The sequence below is a fragment of the Chlorocebus sabaeus genome, chromosome 1 (genome assembly GCF_047675955.1).
Source record: "Chlorocebus sabaeus isolate Y175 chromosome 1, mChlSab1.0.hap1, whole genome shotgun sequence".
In the NCBI taxonomy this organism is placed as follows: Eukaryota; Metazoa; Chordata; class Mammalia; order Primates; family Cercopithecidae; genus Chlorocebus; species Chlorocebus sabaeus.
The window spans coordinates 111,756,370-111,775,445 of record NC_132904.1 but is presented as its reverse complement, the minus strand read 5'-3'; the positions used below and the strand labels follow the sequence as shown (position 1 = coordinate 111,775,445).

General features: G+C 42.5%; 1 protein-coding gene across 4 annotated transcripts in view; it reads left to right on the top strand.

Annotated features, from left to right (window-relative positions):
- The first annotated feature begins 3,705 nt into the window (after positions 1-3,705).
- Positions 3,706-19,076, top strand: part of CADM1 (cell adhesion molecule 1) — a 332,505-nt gene continuing 317,134 nt past the window's right edge. For 2 of the 4 annotated variants that reach the window (XM_008020964.3, XM_008020959.3), the window contains exon 1: positions 3,707-3,869. In XM_008020964.3, the coding sequence (XP_008019155.1) occupies positions 3,737-3,869 (133 nt within the window). In that variant the 5' untranslated portion in view covers positions 3,707-3,736. Of the gene's footprint in view, positions 3,870-19,076 lie in introns of all 4 variants that reach the window. The other 2 variants (XM_008020958.3, XM_008020961.3) reach the window with 2 other exon arrangements.

Here is a 19,076-nt window from a genome sequence, read left to right as displayed (position 1 = left end):
ACCCGCCAGGCAAATGCTGACTCCAAATACTGTTTTCTTTTCCCTAATAATTTGTCTTTGTTGCTTTTTATACATAGGTACTCAAATAATTAGTCTTTCACAAATCGAGATGCTGCTAGTTCTCATTGATTGTCTCTGATGTATTCCTCAAAACATGAATCATCTTTCAATGATTATTTTTCATATATGTTTATCCATGTTTCTTAACCGTTTTAGTGAAAGCAAACAATATAAGCTCTCTCTCTCTCTCTCTCTCTCGCTCTTGCTCTTTAAAGTTTCTCACAACGACAAAAGGATAAAAAAAAAAAGAAAAGAAAAACCTGGGCTCTTGGTGCTTCTGGCAATTATATTCAAACACAAGTAGCACCCAGATTGTAATTCTGATAAGTATTTCAGTTCTTTCTTGAAAAATTAAATTCACAAAACAATTGATTATCAGTTATAAATGGCAAAAACACCATCTGGTTTTTAAAAATTGGTTAAATCCATGTAGCAAAGGGGAAAATTTTGGAACTTCTAGTTGGCGAGGAGTTCTAGTCCATGAAGCAGAAAATGACGAGCTTTACTATGAGAAAGCCAGAGTAGTCATAACTTGTACTCAGCGGCTGCGGGAATTTGATGCGTTCTTCACATGTTCCATATGTTAAATTGCTTGGCGAGATCTTCAGTGTGAAGGAGCTGGGGGTGGGAGAGGCGTGTGGCTAGTGGATAGACTAGAAACAGCTTAATCCCAAATTCTCTGCTATGCTTCTTGCCATGTACACCCCGTGCTAAAGGTGCCCCAGGACTCAGTTTCTCTACCTGGGGAATTGTATGTGCAAATTCCTTAACCTTATGGCACAGGTGGCATTTTGGTGGAAATTTCTAAAGCTATTTGCATTCCTCTAGTGAGGTAAATCATACGACATTAGCATTTCCTACAGAAATGTCCCATGTTGTTCTTTGCCAACTGGAAATTTGAGTAGGTGTTCATTTGATGTGCCAAGAGAATGAAGGGAGATGAAAACACCCCACATCTTCCAATGTCCCCATACTGTGTTCTGAGTGTGGGAGGACTGGGGCCTGGCTAGATTCTCCTGGAGATTCAGCTTCATGAGGAATGCTTTTCCTTAGGAGTATACAGCAATTCTGTTAATTTTTTTTTTTTTTTAAGTTTCTGGGTTGCTGGCATATTTTCACCTTATGTTAAAAATGTAGCTATCCTTTGCTTATTATTCATGCATTGTAATGTGAAATTTATTCATTCACTTAACAGATATTTAGAAAGGCACAGTGGTTAATTGCATAGGCTCTTTCTGCAAGTTAGAGACTGTAATCTTAGGGCAGTTACTTAATCTTTCTAATCATGTTTAAAAAATATAAACTGAAAGATAATAATAGTATGCACCTTGGGGATTGTTCCAAGGATTAAATGAGATTTTGCATGTAGAATACTTAAGAAGAATTTAATGAATGCAAGAGTAGTAATAATAGTAATGGCAAATAATAATATAACTATGTGCCAGGCTCTGTGTTAGCATTCTTGCCATATAGGACCTGCCTTTATAGTTTACATATCACTTTCAGCATACATATGGTCTTACTTATTTTTTTTGGAGACATAGTTTCACTCTTGTCGCCCAGGCTGGAGTGCAATGACGTGATCTCAGCTCACTGCAACTTCCGCCTCCTGGGTTCAAGTCATCCTCCTGTCTCAGCCTGCTGAGTAGCTGGCATTTCAGGTGCATGCCATCATGCCTGGCTAATTTTTGTATTTTTATTAGAGACAGGGTTTCACCATGTTGACCAGGTTGGTCTCGAACGCCTGACCTCAGGTGATCCATCTGCCTCAGCCTCCCAAAGTGCTGGGATTACAGGCATGAGCCAGCGCACCCGGCCGGCCTTAAATTTTTTATTCCTATTTTGGTGGAATTTTGCTCTCTATTTGGTCTGACCCAGGTACCTCACTGCCAGAGGTAATAAGATCAGGTAGAACTTTGCAGACTGGGCATTATCCTGGCACCCACGTGGTGATGGTTTCCTGTCTCCTGTGGTGCTATTCTCCTGTTGGAGCTTTCCCCACTTCTGAAGGACTGCCTGCAGTTCATGCATCAGGGCCTGTAATTACAGAGCAGAATATCCAGGGCTGTGAAGACTGGGCAGTCTCGAAATTAGTTTATGCATAATGGATAATAGGAGGCTGTTTTTAAGTGTAACTCATTTGGTGGGTTGGCAGATCATGACTTCCTTTTTGATATGTATTATTTATTTATTTTTTAGCAAGATGAGGACAGAAGGCTAGGGAAGTCATTTGGCACAGCTCTTCTAGACTAAAGCTCAGACTTAGCAATTTACATTCAGTAATCTCTTGGTCATTTAGCCACAGATAATTTGTCATGGTTTGTTTTAGCTGTTGTGATATTGATATTTATTATGCAAATTGTATTTCCTACATCTTATTGTTCTGCATTCTATGAATACTTAAATTATTATAAACCTTTACACTTAATATGGCTCGTCCTTCAATTTGATGCTTGAGCAACAGAGGGTCAGAGCGCACACGATCTTCTAGAGGGGAAGAAAATAAGTAATTAAAAAGCAGACAAACAAGAGAGCCGGCTGCCTGGTTGAAAAGAAAGCAAAGAGAATTTCAGGGAGGGAGAGTGAGTTCGGAGATGCAAGTCGCCGTAGCAGGAGAGGCTTTCCCAGAGACAGGAGAAGCTCTGAGCACCTGTTGGTCCCCGGCTTCCTTTCTAGGAAGGGCTGAGGGCGCAGAGGAGGAGTGAGAGGGTTTGAGCCCCTAAGGAGGAACACGGCAGACCCTGCCTTCACCACACTCCCTGTCCCCAACTCCCACGACCCCCGCTCTTCACCTGAAGCCTTGACTGAATAATTTTTTCCGTTGTTGTGTAATCTTAAATATCTAAAATTACAAATAGTTCATACATATATTCAACACACGCCTATATATTAAAACCAGGGAGGAGACCCTCTACAAGCGGGGGAGCCTGAGCATACCCCCTCGATCTACCTTTCCCGAGATTCTGCCGCAAAGAGACCGACTGGAAAATCTCAGAACCCGACTCTACGGCTGCCTTCTCCAACTATCCCCGAGTCTACCGCTAGGCTGTTGAGCGGGCTCTCCCGCTCCGCCGGACGTGCAAAGCACGCATGCACTTCTCCCAGATTGTTTTGTCAATCCGGGGACCTGCATTCTTACTCTCCACTCCCGCACAGCCCCCGTTCCCAAAGATCTATTCCTTCGGTGCAAGGTGAGTGACGGAAATTTGCAACGTCTGGTTCGCAGGCCAGATGCACTCGGTGTGTGGGACAGAGGACCCTCTAAGGGAGATTCTCTAGTCGTCGGTCTGATACAGCGATTGCTATAAACACGCCTAATAAAGGTGTACAAGAAGCTAGACCCGCCCCCTGGAGCCCGAGTCCTCGCACGCCAGGCGCCCGGGAGAACACTTTTTCCTCGATCCGGGGAAAGCAAAACCGAATTTTAACATAAACATATTTGCATACGCCCCTCCCCTTGGCCCCGCCCCTAGGTGGCGCGGGCGCGCCGCCGAACGCCAGCGCCAGGGGGCGGGGTGGGGGAGGGGGCGAGGCCCTCCGAGAGCCGGGTTGGGCTCGAGGTGCTGTGATTGGTATACCCGGACTCCGCCTCCACCGCATGTCATTAGCATATCATTAGCTGTCCGCTCGGGCTCCGGAGGCAGCCAACGCCGCCAGTCTGAGGCAGGTGCCCGACATGGCGAGTGCAGTGCTGCCGAGCGGATCCCAGTGTGCGGCGGCAGCGGCGGTGGCGGCGGCGGCGGCGCCTCCCGGGCTCCGGCTCCGGCTTCTGCTGTTGCTCTTCTCCGCCGCGGCACTGATCCCCACAGGTAGGTGTGGGCACCGGCCGGTTGGCCCCTGAATCTCCCAAGGCACCCCAGTAGCCATAGCCACAGAGGGGGGAAACGTTTCCATGACAACCTCCCCCCACTTCCTAAATCCGAAGCGGAGGGAGTGTAGAGAGGAAACTCAGGGCTGAGAGGGAAGGGGCTGAGGGGAATCTGTGAGCCCCTTCTCCCCTGCCCGGCTGAGTGTGAATGAGAGTCCCCAGGGATGGCTGCACCCACACCCTCTCTACCCGGCTTTGCGCGGGGTGCAGCGTGGAGTGAGAATGGGGGACCCGGGGGCTGTAAAGCATGGGGGAAGGGGATGAATCGCAGACAACCTCAACCCTTCCGGACCCTCCTAAACTCGCCGTTGTCCCCGTAACTTGCAGATCCTCCCACCTCCCAGGGCTGCCCATTCGCCCCCACCTCTCCAGAGGCCCCCCCCCAGTTCTCCATCCCCGAAACCTCCCGGTGGCTGACTCCCAGCAGCCGGCGGCGTGATTTCTCCCCGGTCCCCAGGACATCCCCAGACTTCTCTGATCTCCCTTGCCCCTTCCCCCCACGCGCTCTGCCTTTCTCCCCTGTCCCCAAATTGCACGCCTCTCGTGTTTCCCTCCGGCAGATCGCAGCCCTCCGCCCCCTCGGCTCCGCTGCGGGTCTTTTTGGCCTGGCTCCAGGCGGGGAAAGTTCCCCGGCCCGGCCCCGCGGGGGGGCGGCCGCTGTCGCCGCCTCTGCGGGAAGGCGCCGGGAGCCCGCAGCCCGCCCGCCCCACAGCGTCCTCTGCCACGAGTGGGGACACGGGATTTCCCGGCTGCCCGTTCTTTCCGCGGCCCGAGGGTGGCGGAGGGGGCGTCGCGGCCTCTGCGGCCAGGCGGGCACCCTGCGGGCCTCCGCGCGCCCCCTGCGTGAAGAGCAGTCTTGGGAATTTGCCCAGGGGCGGCTCTGCACGCCCGGTGCCTTCCCTGAAGACGCCGAGCACTCGGCTGGAGCCCGATGTGTGGCTGCCCGTGTGCCGGGCGCGTTGGCGCGGTCGGGAAAGAAGAGGGCAGTGTTTGCTTTTGCTAACAAAAGGGAGCCAGAGCTCTTCCCCAGCGGAGAGGCCGGCCGTGCTGCACCCAGCCTCCCTTCCCGCCACCTCGCCGCGCTCAGCAGCCGCGCGGAGTCCCCTAGCCCCTGCTGCAGGCTCCAGGCTGGCGCCAGGACCGAGTGGTACGGGGCCGCGGGGGCGAGCGGCGATGCAGGAGGGGATGCAGCAGGGCTCTGAGCCTGCAAAGCCCCTCCTTGCAGCTCCAGAGCTGCAGGACCCGGGAGCAACAAGTGGCGGAGGACGCCGAGAGCTCAGCCCCCACCTGCGGAGCCCCAGGCCCGGACGGGCACAGCGTTGGGGCCACCGTGCAGCTTCGGGGGCGCCTGTCCGCTTGGGCTGTGCCTTTTGTTTACACGCTAGAGGACACACAGTTATGTAAACACCGCAGGAGACACGCTGTAGGAGACGGGGGCTGTGTGGGGGTGCTAGCTTGAGATTTGGGGGACGCCAGGTTGGCTACTTGCCCCCAAATAGGTTTGGAAAGGAGCTCGGCTTGGGGAACCTATTGGGGGGCGTCTGGCAGCAGCGTCAATTCCAGCGCTGACGATTTTTTCTTCCATGCCACTGTCTCCGGGTGTTGTTTATGTATTTTTCCTCTGTGAATTCTTAATTTATGAGTTACGAGATAATTGGGTTCAGCCGATGCCAGTGTGGTTACAACTTCATTTCAGGTGATGCCTCTGACTGGATGGGTTCAATAAAATGTTCCTGAAAGAGATCCCTCATGCTGCTGCATTGTAAAAAGCGCCAGTGTCAGTTAAACGTGAGCGTGAGTAAAGGCTCGGTAACTGGCGCATAATAGAGGCAACAATAGACTTGTATTGGCTGCACAAAAAAAAAAAAAGGGGGGGGGAGTGGGGGAAAAACTGTGATCGGGGATATTGCCTTTTGACTAAAAATGGGAGTCGTGCAATGACGCTTGGCAACGGAGTAGGATTAGATTATGCCTCCCCTGTCAAGACTGCTCATTGAAGGCATCGGATAGTAGCAACGGTACTTACTATATTTGTAACTATCTCGCGGTGAGAAGTTGCCTTCCCTGCGAGGGATATATGCTGACTTAGGAGCGGTCTGGAACTCAACCGTGCATGTCAAAGCTACATGAAAATTCTGTTGCCAGTTACCATGGAAGCAGCTTCTTGCTCTTGTGTACATCCCTGTTTGTATGCTGGTTATCAGATTGTGTTCAAATTAGAAAGTAATTGGGTTTGATTTGTAGTGAGGGGATGAGATGACTTTCTTAATTTTTTTTCTCTTAATGCATATATATTTCGTGGTGAGTTCGAGAGGCGGTCTTGGCTCATTGCGGGGTCCCATACCCCAGGGGTAAATTTCAGGTGGGCACTAAGGGACTTTTCCTCCTCAGTTCTGTTAGTTTAAGCTTTCTCAGAGGCCTCCAGTTCCCACTCCCAGGGTTAAAGAAACCTGTTGGTGCATCTAACTTCATTAGGCTTGTTTGATTTACATCCTTGCTGGGAAAGCGAATTAGGACCATCGTGCCTGGGTCCTGGTTCTGTTTTCTCCTGTAACAAGCCATCCATCCCCCGCAGAAAATCTCCTCTCATTTCTCCTGTGATGTTTGGATGAAATGGATGTTAATGAAATGCAGCAAAAATGGGTTTGCTTAAGCTCACTCCACAGTGTTAATCACGCCTGTTACGTTAAGGTGCATGCATGATGTTGTTTTTGTTCCCGAGTGAACCAGTAGCTGATCACCCGCCTCTTATCATTTTCAGGATTACAGAAGATGGCTGGTGGGTGGGGGTTTTATGGTGGTGATAGGAAGGAGGGGGTCTGAGTTTTGCTTGCTATGGCCTGTTGAGGCTTGCAAACCGGGGATAGAGACTTTACAAAAGTGCCGCCCTGTTATTGTTGCCTTTCCCTGCATCAAATTGAATAGCCGCAGGAGGGACTTGCACTTGTCTGTGATAGATTTGATAAAATATCCCTCATTAATGCCACTTTATATTTACAGTGTGTCACTGGAGACGCACAAGGCTTCATTTAGTGACTTGTGTGACGAGACAAGCTTGCATTATTTGCCTGGGACGTTTTGGAGGAACAAGAGACCCATTGAGCAATCTTTTGAAATGAACAAATACGAAAAAGAGGGGAATAAAAGAGCAGGCAGTTCTCTGGAACAAAGAGCTTTATTCATATGGATGTTGTACATGCTTTATCCAGTTTTCCCCAATGGCCCTCCTGGTAAAGGGGAGTGGGACAGGGAAGACGCCAACAGGCAGGACACTTTCGTTTCCTCTCTCACTTCCTGACTTCATATTCTTACCGGAGTTGGTCCCCGGCTCACTGCCTGCTCATCTCTCTCCACACTCTCTAAAATCCCAGAAGGTAACGGGTTCCTGGGTCTCAAAGAGAGATTGTGAAATCCTTTCTCCCAGCTCTAAATTTCAACAGAAGACAATGCCAGCTACCTGTTGAGGTTGATGTCGTTGGAGGATATATTGGTTGAAGGGAAAGAGATGTCACTTTTCTATGACATGTGTCAAGAAGTGGTTGATAGTGAATGTCAGATTGGTAAGATGTCTTGCAATTATAACATTAGCCTTACTATTTATTTGGAAAGAAATGCTGTGAAAACCAACATCCAAAAATTGTATTCTTACTGATGGTGCTTTTGGAGTTTTTAGTGACTTTTTCGCACATCTGGTACATTTTAGTCTCATACATAAGTGAATTTTTATTATCCCTTGGCCTGTATTGCTAAATGATTTTTTAGGCTTTAAAAATTGATAAGATTGCTATGAATATAAACTGTCTCATTCTCTTGGGGTTTCTGTACATGACGTTTTAATGCCTAATTGGTCACTTAGAATTTACATTTTAAAAATGATTGTGTGCGTGTGTGTGTATGTTTTTAGCAAAAGGTGCATTTTAATGTGGGGAATCTCTTAAATTGGGCCAAACTAATCAATACTATAATTTGAATGGAAATTTACCAGCAGATGAAGAAAATTCAGAATGAATTCAAAGGATTCAAATGCTGTATATTTTTATTGGGAAGAATAGTTCTGACCATTATGCTGGGCATTTTTAACTGAAAATCCAGCACAGAAAGGAGAAATCACACAGCGACATCTGTTGCAGAATTGAAAATTTGCTGCTTTGAGTTGGAAGCAATTAGTCCCATATAAGCACCTAATGGTATCAGTGTGTGTGTGTGTGTGTGTATGTATAAGCAATGATACAAATACATACATATACATACTTATGTATAGGTATATATGTACAGTATATAAAAACTTGCCCACATACAATATTCATATTCACATTAAAAATTATTTCATAGAAAATGTAACATGTTGGGACTAAAGCTCTTTTTAGAAATATTACCTTTTGAGGAATTAGAGATTCTTATAATCATGGAATTTTGGGGAGGAGAAAGATATTAGAAATCATCTAGTGAAATCCCATTTTGAAGTAAAGTAGCCGAAGGCCAGGGAGGGAAGAACATTACTCTGCAGTTGAACTGAGGCTAGGTTAGCGACGGATCCTGGATGGGGACAGGTCCCTTGATGTCCAGGCAGTGGACCTTCTGTTCTGCCTCCTGGCAAGGATGCCTGGTCAGAGATACGGATCATGAATAGACACTATCTTGGCTAAAAATATTTTGTATTTTGAAGGCAGCGAGATTAATTGTTGCTCTAGGTAATAAACCCATGGATCAGAGGAGTGACCTCTGGGAAGAAAGGACCAGTTCTTGGTAATGTTGTCTTTGGTGTTGACAAATGATCCCGAAACCTCTGGAATTTATTTGGCAGCCGCAACAGAAATGTCATCCAAAGCACTTTCGCAGGGGAGAAATCTGGATTTGTGTCATTGGAATAAGTCTGATACACAAAAACCAGGCTTCGGAAGGCTCAGATTTAGATTTCTACAGTTTTTTATTTGTCTTTTCAAGGATATTAGCAGTAGAACTGGTTCTGTATAACTAAGGAAAAAGGGAAATGTTTTAAAGTCAAGAACAAGAACATAGCTTGATTTTCTTACCAGGCACCTGCCTCTTTTCATGAAGCCAAGAAAAAGCTGAGAATTTTTTTTGGTTGTTTTTTAAAGAACAAAAATGTTTTATTTTTGAAGGATGACTTTTTTTTTTTTAACATTGATCAGATTTTTCTTTTTTCCCATTTTATTATGGAAAATTTAAAATATAAACAAAGTGGAAAGAATACCATATTTAACCATCATGCAAATCACCCAGTTTCAATAATTATCCACCCTGGTCACTCTGTTCCCTCTATGCATCCTCCTTTCCTCAGATTACTTTAAATAAATCCTGAATATCCCATCATTTCTTCCATAATTACTTTTAGAATGATTTCTAAGATACAGCCCCTCTTTCCATTCCTCATCCCAGTATTATTATCTGACCGTACGCATAGTATTCTCACCTGGATGCACCGAATTTTTGCTTTACCTTACTGAGGAAGAGAGAAGGAAGGTTTGTTGCAGTTGGTGAAAGCAAAGGCAGAGACCAGAGAAGCTACAGCACGATTATTGCTTCCACTGAGGAGACCTTCTCGTATGGTTTGGTTTATTTTGAGCAAGATTTTGTTTGGATCGGATAAGATGAGTTTTATTGTTGTGCAAATACAGTTGTGTAAATATGCAGTAATTGTAGTTAGTCCTTCAACTGTGGTATGCGTGGAAAGCACCCTTGGCGAGATTGGCCATTTCCATTTGTTCCCGTAATGAATACCCTCCATGTGAGGACTTCTGTAGGAAAGGCTCATGTTAGTTTGATGACTGTGAGATACTTCGTATATTTATCTTTAAAGGCCTCCATGGTATAAATACCTTTGCATTTTGTGGATATATTGCTTAAAATAAAAATGTCTCTTCCCATTGTGAACTGGCTAAGTGCTAATTTCAGCCTGCTATTCTGTAACTGAAGTGATCACAAAATGCCTTCTTTGGTGTGGGAAACTCATACATCAAGCTGTAAGTATGTGGGCCTTATTTTTGTGGGATGGTGGCGAAGGATGGTGGGGAGAGAAAACGTTACTACCTTTCCTTCTAAATATTTGCTCCATTGATTTAAAATGTGAATTTTTAATTTCAGCTGGCAATGTTGGAATGCTTCAGTATTAATTTCTAAAAGTCTTTGGTTTTTCTGAAAATTGTTCTATTTTCCAAGGTTCATGAAATGTGAGGTTTTGTTTTTTTTTTTGAGACTCTCAAAAATCTGATTAAATGTGGACTATAAATCTGAAGCATTTAACATTTGGTTTTTTTGTTTCCAGACAAACAGGGAATTATGCATGAAATGATTTTGAGGGGTCCGAATGGCCTTGGCCAGGTGAAAACCTGCCCCCTGCACCGCCCCCTCTGAGTTGACCAGGGCACAGGAAAAGCACAAAGGAATGCCTACATTCACGGTTTGGGGAGCGCCACCAAAATCGAATAAAAAGCCTTAGCTTGGAAACCATCAATGAAGGAAGGAACCCACTGGAATGTTTGTAATTACAAGTGGCACCTCCTTGTTTAAATTTCAGAAGCCACAGTTTCTTTTTCAGAGATTTAAATTGCAGGCTCTAGCCAGCAGCTGCTGTTGTGGTTAATGGGCAGTTTCTCTTTGAAGATCCTTCCAGTGCTGATTCTCAAAAGCTTTGGTGCAGTTGGCCTTGAACTAGGGTTAGAAAAAAGGGTGGTGTAGGTATTTATACACATGTACAGCTCAGATGACGTGTGGCCTTTGTTATTACTCAAAAGAAACTTGGTGTTAAGGTTGAGAAAAGCCCAGCACTGAGAAAAACCTGTTATGACTGACAGGTGTCTTGACTGAGGTGATTATCTTAAGGGAGATAAGGTGGGAGAAATTTTTTCTTTTAGTAGATGTTTTACTGGAATATAGACATTTGACCCAACATTTTGATCTAGGTATTTCAGAAATGTTAAATAGGCTTGAAATGAAAGAGCTGTGATATATATTTAAATGCTACTCAGTGTTTGAAGTTGATATTCCAGTGACATAGACTTTTAAAAATGCCTAGAATAAGTATCTGGCTCTTGGCAGACTTCCTTGGGAAGGTAGGTGCTCTGATTCCTCGTCGGCTGTCCAGCACTGGACTGCTGTGTCTAGTTGGAATTGAGTTATGCTGTCCCTAGAGGAGGTGGGAAGAATCTGCCTGAAAACAAAGGGTTCTCCAGTTCCCTGACTCCCATTGTCTGTGCCATATCTCCACTTGGCTGGGATTAACCTAAAAGTTAACGTTTAAAAAATTTGAACCTTTTATCTTTTTGCAGTAGGTATCAACTTTTCTCAAAGTCTCCATTATTACAAATGACACCATCGGCATCCTGGTCTCCAAGGCCCCTAAATTTGGAGTCTTTTTTCCCCTCCTTAGCTTTCCTGCTTGCACTGAAATAAAATGGGGCTGATTGTTTCTAAGTGACATTCTCTGGAAACATCAGTGCCCTCTCCAAACTGTGTTTTGCTAACAGGAGACTCCTAGTCAGTTCCTCCTACCCTAGTCCTCTGCTAGCTACTGCAGTTCTAATTCTTTTCAGGACAGGATCTAACATTTCCCGTTCAGAAACCTAATCTCACATTCTTACTTCTTGCATCAGATTCAGACTGCACACTGTTTTGTCTTTAGGTTGTTCTTCCTCAATTGCTCTCCCACTCCCTCTCTAATTGCCCTCATTTCTTATTACTTTTCAGCTTAATCCTGATGGGACTGGAAGACTGATGATTCTCCAGTGAAACTGAGGAAGACAGTGGTTCTGCCTATCAGCATTCAGCTGGTTACCTTTGCATAAAATACTCTCTTTATCTTTTTTCCCTTAACTGTCTATCTTGGTTTGTAGGTGTAGGATGGCTGATTTCTCTTTGCCTACATTGAGAATAAACACTTTCCTTTTACATCTTTCATTTTAACTAACACATACTTACCTAAAATGTACCTCAACCCACACGTTTCTTTTTTGACTTCACAGGTCTATACATGATTGTTTCTTGAGGCTAAGCCAAAATGTGTTGATATTATGGCCATGCTTTTCATGAAAATTTAAAACTTTAGATTGTTGAAAATGCATTGTCTTCATTTGGTAGTTTGTATTTGAATATGGGGATTTACTACAGCATGAAAATGGGGTAACTGACTAAACAAATTACAAGCTGTCAAAGTAAGACTTTCAGACAAAAAGTGAAGTCCTTTAGAAGTAGGAAGACTTTTTAAGGGTCACAGTCAGAGGGCCTCATGTGGAACTGCTGACTTGGGTGAATGACATTGGCTCCTCTGAAGATGATCCAAGAGATACCACCACCTTAGAGGAGTATTTGGTGCTTGTGTCTGGTGCGTGTAGTTACCTAGTTACCGGAAAAAAATAAATAAATACAATACAATAAAATAAATCCTAAAAAATCTACCCAAAGAAATGGAAGGGAAGTGCTTTAAAACCCAGGCCTTTACTAGCTAGCGTTTTCAACACGTTTGTCTTTGGGAGCAGAGCTGCCTAACTAAACAAAGTTACCGTCATCAGTCACTGCCAGGCCAGCGTTGGGGCAAGTCTAGGAATTTGGTTGCATTTTGGTAGATAACATAGAAGGTGGATTATCACTGGCTCAAGAAACAAAAAAATGAAACCTTTCTTTCTCAGTCTACCTGCTAAATTTGTTATCGTAAGGATCTTTTCAAAGCCTTTATCTGGGAACAATTTCTGCCAGAGTTCTTCCCTTCCTTGTTTCCTGGCCTGGCACCCTTCCCTTCAGAGTTCAGTTCTTGCTAGTAGAAAAAGGCTAGGCGGCATGATAATACAGTGATTTAAAACGTTGATTATCTTGAAGTATTTTGGGACAGTTTTGGGGAATAGTTGTATGTCCAACTGTGGTATTTATTTATTTGGCTCTTTGCTGAATATGCTTGTATAAATCCAGCCTCCTGGATGTTACAAGGCATCCCATTGATTTCTTCTTTCAAATAAAAAAGGAGCATTGCTTCATTTTTCTTGCAGAAACCCTTATTTAAACAATGAAAACTTCAAAGATAGGGAGAAAAAAACCAAGTTAATTTAGTACTAAATTACTGCTCAAATGGTTTTATCTTTTAAAAGGTTCAAGTAGAGATTAGCTTAAATAACACTGAATTTCACTTTTCCTTGTGCATACATATCTTGTGAGCAAACTTCATTGTGAAGAGCCCTCTGTCTTCTTTAGTTTTGTTAGTAATCACATAATTGCTAGTTGCTGTTTATTTCCCTTTCCTGAAGCAAATCTCTCCATCTCTGGGCCAGGTTTGCAAGGGTAATACCCAGTTAAGGTTACAGAATAGTAAAACCAAGTACTTTAATCAAACTGCTTACTTTACAAGATGGCAAAAATAAAAATAATATATATGAACACTCTTAAGTAGGAAGTGTTTTCTACTTATTTACCTGTCTCTTTTTATCAATCCCTTTTATTAAAACAGCAGTACCTAGAGGTGGGTGTTATATCTCTGGCTACAGCTAATAATAATAACTTTTGTAAATCTTACACATGTTAGGGAATACTGAAAAAAATACTGTGTAAAAAGGATTAATTCAGGATGTACTCAGTCATCTCTAAGGTGAAACTGAAGAATACCGCGACAGCAAGATCCCACCTGGAGTTGAATGTTTTTTTGATAAGTGAATGGAATTATCTTGTAATCTTGGAGAAACTGACAATGATTATAATCTCTAATTGCTGGATCTTCTAACACAGAAAGGACATTATTGTTTTACGCAGTTTTCTATATTTTATATACTGTGTTTAATAAAGAAATGGTGTTTCTGTAGCTAACCCGTAAGACATTGGGTAGAAAAATGAACATTTAAAAATGACTTTAAAATTGAGTATCTGCTTTTATATCAGGCACTGTGTTAGGTTCATCTTTGTCTTTCAGAAGGTTCTAGTCTATTTTTCCCTCAACCTTTATTTCAAAAAATTTCAAAACCACAGGCAACTTGAAAGAAGAGTACAATGAATACTTGTATTTACTTTACCTAAATCCATCAACTGTTAACATTTTCCCCATTTGCTTTCTCTCTCTCTCTTCTACATAATGTATACACCCATACTCATCTTTTTTCTTCCCTAAGCCACATGAAAGCACATTGCATCATGATGAATACTTCAGCATGTAGCTCCTAAGAATAAAGACATTTTCCTGGGCACACGCAATACCATTATTACATTAAAATTGTCTAGTCCATGTTCAGATTTCCCCAATTACTTTGTTCTCTCTGCTGCAGAATCTATCAGAGATCACACACTGCATATGGTCTCTAGTCTCTTTTAATCTAGAACCATTACCCTGCTTGCCACCTGTTTTTTCTTTAAGGAGTTTTTAAGGGGTGTCTTTTATGGCATTGACATTTTGATGAATCCACCTGCTGTTTTGTAGAATGTTCTGCAGTTCTACAAATTGTTTGATCATTTCCTCATGGTTCAGTTCAGATTAAACATCTTTTGCAAGAACCCTGCATAGCTGATACTGCCAACTTTCTTGTAACACTGCCTCAAGAGGGACATAATATCAGGTTGCCCTATTACTAGTTTGATCCCTTGGTTCAAGATGTACATTTAGTTACTGAATGTAGGTGAATTTTTAGAGTTCTCCATATTTGTCCCTTTATAATTAATAGGTAACGTTGTGCATACATATCTTGTGAACAAACTTCGTTGTGAAGAGCCCTCTGTCTTCTTTAGTTTCAAGCCTGAAGATCTTGTTCTCTGATGGCCCTTTACTTAATGGATTGAGGAGCATTGATAAACCTTGTCTGAATCAAATATTATGTCAGTGGTTACAAAACTGTGATTTTCTAATTCTCTAATTCCTCTACTTGGGTAGAGGCATTTCTGAATAAAGAGGAGCTTGCCTTCCCTACTCTTCTCTCTCTCTCTCTTTTTATTTATTTATTTATTTAGAAAATTACAATGGGTTCAGAGTGGTGTGATTTGGCCAGTGGGAACCCCTTCAGAGTGGCTCCTGTATCCTTTTAATATATTCTCATTAATTTTTAAGCTCTTTTGTATTTCATGTCACAAGAAGATATCCGTGTTTACATTGTATTTTCCCTGCCCCTATACCTGGAATCGGTTATTTCTCCAAGGAGTCCTGATTCCTTTTAGTCAAAGAATGATATTTAGATAGCGGATATCTAAGAATTGTGCTCATTGCTAGTGACTTGTCATTGTTTCTAAACTTTTCAGTGAGCAAACAAGTGTGTGTGTGTGCGCGCGCGCGCGTACAAAATATCCTTTGTCTCAAAAAAAGTTATATGTGAATTTTCAGCTGCATGGGGTATGGGCCCTGTGTTCAAGGGTCAACTGTGTGAGTGTATTTTAAAAATATTTATTCATTTAAATCACAATGTCATGCTAATACATTCAATTCCAGTCTAACATCCCAGGGTACTTTCTCTCCATCTCCCATTCCTTATTTGTGTTTTCTTTCTCCCATGGTGAAAACTCTGTTTCCCAGTGACAGCAACGTCTTTTTAGTACAAGATAGTTTTGGAATTACTCCACCAAGACCATTGTAGACAGCAAATCTACCAAGTAAAGCGCAGAATTTTTTTTTGAGACAGAGTCTCGCTCTGTTGCCTAGGCTGGAGTGCAGTGGCACGATCTCGGCTCACTGCAAGCAAGCGCAGGATTTTTTGCCATTCTTTCTGTCTTTAAAATAGATCCCACTGAGGGTAGATGAGTACCATGTTCACAAATTTACAGATTAGTTGTGTGTGTGTGTGTGTGTGTGTGTGTATCAATAGATATATAGTTAGTATCATTTATTTCTCTTTATATTCTGTTTTAATTTCTTCCCTATCATTGTTGATTTATAATTTAAACATATAAATCATTAACGTGGCTCAAAATCAAAACTATCTGTTCTCATTTCATTCCCTATGTTTTTTGTCCCATTCCCACCCAACTTCCTATAGTTGCCAATTTCATACATTTCTTGTATATTCTTTCAATTTTTCCTTTTGAAAATATAATGAGTAGTGTTCTATTCTTTTAAACTTTCACACAGCCTGTGTTAATATCTGCCTATAGTATGTTTTCTTATTTGACAAATCCTAGGTTCTCATATTATAATGACCTTCCTCCTCATTTGGCTGTATTTTACTTTAGAAGCCTTTTGTTTTTATTTATTTATTTTTATTTACTTTAAGTTCTAGGGTACATGTGCACAACGTGCAGGTTTGTTACATAGGTATACATGTGCCATGTTGGTTTGCTGTACCCATTAACTTGTCATTTACATTAGGTATTTCTCCTAATGCTATCCCTCCCCCGTCCCCCACCCCACAACAGGTGTGTGACATTCCCTGCCCCGTGTCCAAGTGTTCTGATTGTTCAATTCCCACCTATGAGTGAGAACATGCGGTGTTTGATTTTCTGTCTTTGTGATAGTTTGCTCCAAATGATGGTTTCCAGCTTCATCCATGTCCCTGCAAAGGACATGATCTCATCTTTTTTAATGGCTGCATAGTATTCCATGGTATATATGTGCCACATTTTCTTAATCTAGTCTACCATTGATGGACATTTGGGTTGGTTCCAAGTTTTATTCCCAGTTTGGGTTGGTTCCAAGTTACTGTTTTCACTTTTCTCCCATTTCTTCCTTCCAAGTTCATAGTTTTACTTGGATAGTGGAAAGAATTCATTTTTTTCTTTTAATTCATCAAGTTACTTGTAAGAAAATAAGGACTGCCCTTTTCTTACAATATAATGTATGTCTCTGAAATTTAATAACCATGACTTACCTTGCTTCTGATCAGCTATCTTTTTTTAACCCTTCTCGTCATCCAATAAGTTGGCAAATAAATGTCTCAAACCCCAATTCTTCCCACTTTTCTTTTTAAATTGCAGTATAATGTACTTTTAAGTGCACGGCCAAGATGTCTTTTGCATTTAAACTTCAGACTGTGTTCTAAAAGTGGCCCTTGGACATCTCAGTCCAGATGTTCCAGTTTTCTCAAATAATATGAATGACAAAACAGCAATTATATTTAGTGTCTGTATTCATGATCTCATTTAATCCTCACTGTCACCCTATAGTTACTACCCTTGTCCCATTTTACAGAAGAGGAAGAGGAGAGGACAGTAATAGGTTCCTTGTCCAAGAAACACAAATGGTAAGTATCAGAACCAGGATCTGAACTATATCTATGTTCAAAACTCATAGTTTTAAACACTGAACTGTATTTTCCTAAAATTCAAGATGTCTAAAACTGAACTTCACATCTGTTCTGGCTGGGCATGGTGGCTCTCACCTGTAATCCCAGCGCTTTGGGAGGCTGAGGCAGGCGGGTCATAAGGTCAGGAGTTGGGGACCAGCCTGGCCAATATGGTGAAACCATGTCTCTACTGAAAAATACAAAAATTAGCCGGGCGTGGTGGTGGGCGCCTGTAGTCCCAGCTACTCGGGAGGCTGAGGCAGGCAAATCGCTTCAACTTGGGAGGCGGAGGTTGCAGTGAGCTGAGATTGCACCACTGCACTCCAGCCTGGGCGGCAGAGCAAGACTCTATCTCAAAAACAAAAAAAACGAAACAAAACAAAAATCTGTTCTTCCCACATCTCCCTCTATTCCATGTTTCCTATCCTGATGAAGGGTACCACTATCCATCCAATGAGTTAAATAAACCTAGGAGTCCTCATAGAGAATTCCCTCCTTTACTGTCATTTCCCCCTGTATTAGCTCTAGGTCCTGCCTGTCTTCATTTTACAGATGAGGGAAGTAGACTTACAATGGTGTAACAGCCTCTTAATTGTTTCATTTACTGCTAGCCTCATTCCTTGTAATGCATCCTTAATACTGCTTCTAGAGGAATCTTCCTAAAATACACCATAGATGTCACTTTCTTGCTCAAAACTTTAAATGTTTTTCTTGGCACCTTAAAGGTGAGGCTTACCCTCTTTCAGTGTGTCCTGCAGTGTCCTTCATGCTTGGCCTCTATCTTCCTCTCAAGCTCATTTCTTGCCGGCTTTCCACACCATTGTTCTTGCTTTAGGACTACCAGAGTAAATGTGTCCTAGATGCACCACGCTCTCCCATGCCTCTCTGCTTTTTATATGCTACCTCCCCTACCTGAAGCACCTTAATCTATATGGCTAGTTCCTACATATCTCTCAAGATTCACCTCAAGCACTGCACTCTGCAAGGAAACTTTCGTGATTACTCAGGCTGGTTAGGTATCCTTTCTTTGAACCCTTTGATACTTCCCTAAGGGCTACTCCTAACTTATCTTCTTCCTTCCTATCAAACAAACTTCTCTGAATGGCCTGAGTCTCTTCTATGTGCCTGCTACACATTTTGTCCAACTTGTTTCCACAGAAAGAAATGTCCTATCCTCATACCTTCCATGTAGGCATATTTAAATCCCATGCATATATAAAGACAGAAGTCCAGTGTTTTTAGGTCTTACATAATTTCCCAGCTTGAGTATGTTTTCCTTTCAACTTCTATTACAACTTCTCTAACCATTTCATGACATTTAACATTTTTTACACAATTTGATTTCTAATATGTGTATATCCTATCCTTTTCATTTGTTATAAATACTGGTTGTTGGGATACAGAATACGCCAAGGCCTTAGTGTCTATGAATTTAATTTAGTGGTGGTCTTATTATCAGCTTTTTTAGGGCTATAATTCTTAGTTGAAGTTGTTTATTCTCCCATAATGAATGAAGAGCTATCAACGTGCCTGACCCTTTTGTATCTTGAAGGAATTACTTCTAGTGTGTTTGTTCATACTTGGTTGTTGGGCAATCATTAGAGAGATTTAGTCTAGCAGCCCAGATAAGAGAATCTCTTTCCATTTATTTAATCACTTCACAGTCCTGGGATACCTGGACTTTGAGTCATTGCTGAGGCTATATCGTCACTTTAGAGTTGAAGCAACAAACCAAGAAACTTATCTCTGAGGTCATCTGTTCCTCTTCACCTCAGCTTTCATGAGAGGCTTGTCTTAAAACTGAGATATATATATCCTTAGAAGAGGCATGGTGAACATAGGGAAATTTAAACCTCAAGGTAACAGTTTTCCTTTTATAGTAATAAAGATGTATGTGGAGTCAGTGGCTACAGGATCAAAAAATAGATCACAGTCATCGGATCAAACCTGAGAAA